This window comes from Pundamilia nyererei, unplaced genomic scaffold (genome assembly GCF_000239375.1).
Source record: "Pundamilia nyererei isolate P.nyererei 1_Seehausen unplaced genomic scaffold, PunNye1.0 scaffold00076, whole genome shotgun sequence".
Classification (NCBI taxonomy): Eukaryota; Metazoa; Chordata; class Actinopteri; order Cichliformes; family Cichlidae; genus Pundamilia; species Pundamilia nyererei.
In genome coordinates, this window is record NW_005187477.1 from 2717562 (window position 1) to 2721750 (window position 4189).

A 4189-nucleotide genomic window follows, 5' to 3' on the forward strand; every position below is an offset into this window, starting at 1 on the left:
CCCCGGACAAAGCGGATGAAGATGGATGGATGGATAGAAAATGTTCCAAAGCTATCGAAAGGAGCAAGGCTGAGTACCCAGGGGAAAGAGGCCATGTGACCATGTTTCTCTGGCCTCCTCTCATACACTACACAGCTCTTTCTCCTCTTGAGCTCAAGATAAACAGGTTTCTATACAGAAACAGGATTGTGGCAGTCTGGACGTTACAGGTTGAGGCTGATTTAGAATGATACCGATTCACTGACATAAACATGGAGCTACGAAGAAGTTTAAGTTTAATAAACTCCTACAGTGATCTTGCATGGACACTTTTTCAAATTCTTTTTGGCCTTTTACTTAGACAGTGAAGAGCAGACAGAGAGAGAGAGGGAACAACCCCTTTCCCCCATTCATTCAATATATTTTTGGTTTTCTTTAACGAAACTTTGCTGTGTCTGGTCTCATCATTCACACCATCTGGGCTCCATAGCACTTTTCCTTCTGCGCATCAGTCAGTTAAATTCACCCACTGCAGTAAAACTAGCCCTTAAATAACTTTGTGTTACATGTGGCGAGTCGGCCTGATGTGTGAATGAATGGGTTTTGTGTTATTTAATTGGGTATTTTCTGTGTTTTGAAAGATCTGCGACCAAAAAAACAAGAAGTTTATTAAGAAAAGTGGTGTCAATGTTGCACATCCTGTCATTGTTTCAAAAGATTTCACCTGGCTGTGAAAAATGAAAAAAAGAACAAGCTAAAAAGACCAAGTCAAACAGTAAAAACTGGAAACCAGCAGCTCAGAAACCCATCAAGCTGAAGAGGGAGCACCGACATGCTGGTTGGTGATTGGTCCAGAGAACTCCTGAAGTCCTGCTGGACAAAGTCGCTGCACTTACCTAAACAGGTGAGATTGAGGATGGTGGTAGAGGGTAACAGTCGTAAACAGTCCCCCAACTTAGATCCGGACTGAAAGCAGTCAGGTCTGATCGACCATACGAGTCTCCGTGGGGACTTTCTCTCTTGTACAGAAACAGCAGAGCCACAGTCCAGATGTTCACAGACCACAGCTGCTTTCTTCAGGGTCCAGTTATAGAAGTCTACTGGTCTCCATTCTCTCACGTGCTTCATCTCCAGTGTACCTCCACAGTGACTGGCTTTTCCCACCAACCTGACTTCATCAGGCTCTGAACAGGAAGCAGAGTCATCAGTAAAGAAGAAGGTCAAACGTTGCTGCTGATTCTGCGTTTGTGATTATTTATTTCTCTTTGACTCCGTTTACCTGCTGAACTCTGATTTCTCTCACTGATTCCTGAGGAGAAAATCAGAGAAGAGCCATTGATAAAAGTAACGCGTTACTGTAATCCGATTACTTTTATGAAGTAACGAGCAATGTAAGGGATTACTATTGCAAACAAGTAATTAGATTACTGTTACTTTCGCATAAGCACGCTGCGTTACTGCGTTACTAAACCATGATCAACAATGGATAATATGGAGCGATGGAGAGAGTACGGCTGTGCAGCGTTTAAAGCTTGGAAGTACTCACATTACTTTGAGTTTGACCCTGTAAAAGTGACACAAACATTAGCGTCCGCTGTTCCCTGCGTGGGAAGAAAACTTCTTTTTACAGCAAAAACCCCCCAAACATCCGAGCAAGCACCGAGTAGCTGCCAGGGAGAAGGATCCAGCTTCTATGCAAGGGGAGGGAGGGTCTAACAAATGCTGTGCCTTTAAAGTTATGTTTTTATTATACTTGTTATACATTCCAGCCACCCATGTCTATGAACTATATAAGAAAAATGTGGAAACTTCTTCACAAATAAAATTTTAACCATTAGACAAAAAAGGACTCATAAATCATCTCACGTAATCAACGAGAGCGTGATGTAGACACAGTCTGCAGCTCTCGCTGAAACCTCCGGCACATTCTCACTCACAGAAACACATCTTTGGCAGTGATGCACAAGCTAACCACACAAGGTAAACACGCCCACAGCACAGAAAGGAAGTGTCTCACACCTCGAGTTTTTTCTTACATTTAGTTTGGTGCTCCTCACATACTTAAATAATCAGGCCCCATCTTATCTCAATGACCTTGTAGTACCATATCACCCTATTAGAGCACTTCGCTCTCGCTCTGCAGGCCTACTTGTTGTTCCTAGAGTATTTAAAAGTAGAATGGGAGGCAGAGCCTTCAGTTTTCAGGCCCCTCTTCTGTGGAACCAGCTTCCAGTTTGGATTCAGGAGACAGACACTATCTCTACTTTCAAGATTAGGCTTCAAACTTTCCTTTTTGCTAAAGCATATAGTTAGGGCTGGACCAGGTGACCCTGAATCCTCCCTTAGTTATGCTGCAATAGACATAGGCTGCCGGGGATTCCCATGATGCATTGAGTTTTTCCTTTCCAGTCACCTTTCTCACTCACTATGTGTTAACAGACCTCTTGTAACAGCAGTCTGGCGAGGAAGGAGCGACTAGCAGGTCCAGCAAGCGTGTGGTGTGGGGGTTAGCTGAATAACCCGAAGCCAGTCGGTTAAATCAAACAACAGACCTTTATTCATTATCAGCAACATAAGACCATACAAGCCAGGTCTCCACGGCTCTACTCTGTCCGTACATACATGTGCGGGGTTCGGTAGTCGCCGGCGCCAGGCCGTTACAACAGTAAGGTGTTTCCTCGGAGACTGGAACATGAGCAGCATGGAATGGCTGCCGCTAACAACACCACACCCACTAGGAGACTCCAACAACTACTACAATAGTAGGGCAACCCCCCCTAGTGGTGCTATAACCCAAAAGGGTTGTTACGCTCTCTGCATTGAATCATATCTGTTATTAACCTCTGTCTCTCTTCCACAGCATGTCTTTATCCTTTCTTCCTTCTCTCACCCCAACCAATCACAGCAGATGGCCCCGCCCCTCCCTGAGCCTGGTTCTGCTGGAGGTTTCTTCCTGTTAAAAGGGAGTTTTTCCTTCCCACTGTCGCCAAAGTGCTGCTCATAGGGGGTCATATGATTGCTGGGTTTCTCTCTGTGTGTGTTATTGTAGGGTCGACCTTACAATATGAAGCGCCTTGAGGCGACTGTTGTTGTGATTTAGAGCTGTATAAATGAACTTGAATCTTTTCTGTGTCCGCTCCGTTCATCTTAGCATTTGTGTTTTCACTTCGTGTTTTTGTTGAATAGTGAGGCAGCACGTAGACTGGAGAGACTTGAGTTCAGTGACGTAAACACTGGTCTTTTATTTGAGTGGGAGTATCCTGTCAGAGTGGGTGCAGGATTTCAAACTACTGTGTGGTTTCGATCTTGAAGAATTAAAAGTTGATGATGTGTTGACTGTTTTAAACTTGAGAGTTTTCTCTTTTTCTTTCCTTCGATGTGATTTTCATTTACGCTCTAAATAAAGCTCACAGCCCATCTTTTAACAGATTTAACTGAACATCTTCCATCCATCCATACTCTGTCATTTATCCAGTTCAGGGTCAATGCGGGGGTGGAGCCTATCCCAGCTACCATAGGGCAAGAGGCGGGGTACATCCTGGACAGGTCACCAGCCTGGCGCAGGGCTAACACAGAGAGACAGACAACTGTTCGCACTCACATTCACACCGATGGGCAATTTAGAATCACCCATTAACCTAACCCCACTAACTGCATGTCTGTGGACTGTGGGAGGAAGGGAGGGAACCCACGCAGCACTGTGCATCTTCTTTATGTGGGTTGTCCAGAATAACTCAGGATAACAACTACCTCTAAACTTGGACGTTAACATATGCATTCACATTTTTCTCAAAGCATTAAAGAGGAAGCTTTAATCAGTAAATCTAAATATTTACTGCAACTCGTGTTGTTAAAGCCGAGTCCTACCTGAGCTCCACAGCAGCAGCAGCAGCAACAAGTGATCCATGTCCAGGCCAACGTGTCTCTGATCTGATCGTCACATGTGCCGTGCTCGCCGTATATCTGCAACAGGAAGAGGGGGAGCTTCACTCCTCTCTCTCTATGTTAGAGAATTGTGGATTAATATGGTTGTCATTGTGCAGGGAGGCCAAAAAGAGCAGATTTGTTTTCAGCTTTTAGTCGTTTTCCATTGCAAGCGTTTGGTTTTTAGATTTAGCACGAAAACCTTTGTTTTTACACCTGGTTGGTTGAAAGGTTGCGCCATATATGGTGTAGCAGGAAATGTCACACACACACACACACACACACA

The 4189-nt window shown here is 44.5% G+C and overlaps 1 protein-coding gene across 1 annotated transcript in view; it reads right to left on the reverse strand.

Annotated features, from left to right (window-relative positions):
* LOC102214423 (scavenger receptor cysteine-rich type 1 protein M130-like) overlaps positions 1 to 3893 on the reverse strand; it is a 13816-nt gene extending 9923 nt beyond the window's left edge. Inside the window, exons 1-3 of the mRNA XM_013911968.1 lie at positions 3847 to 3893; positions 1259 to 1288; positions 876 to 1163 (exon numbers count right to left, since the gene is read on the reverse strand). Of these exons, the coding sequence (XP_013767422.1) occupies positions 876 to 1163; positions 1259 to 1288; positions 3847 to 3886 (358 nt within the window). The 5' untranslated portion in view covers positions 3887 to 3893. The remainder of the gene's footprint in view (positions 1 to 875; positions 1164 to 1258; positions 1289 to 3846) is intronic.
* Between the last annotated feature and the right edge of the window lie 296 nt (positions 3894 to 4189).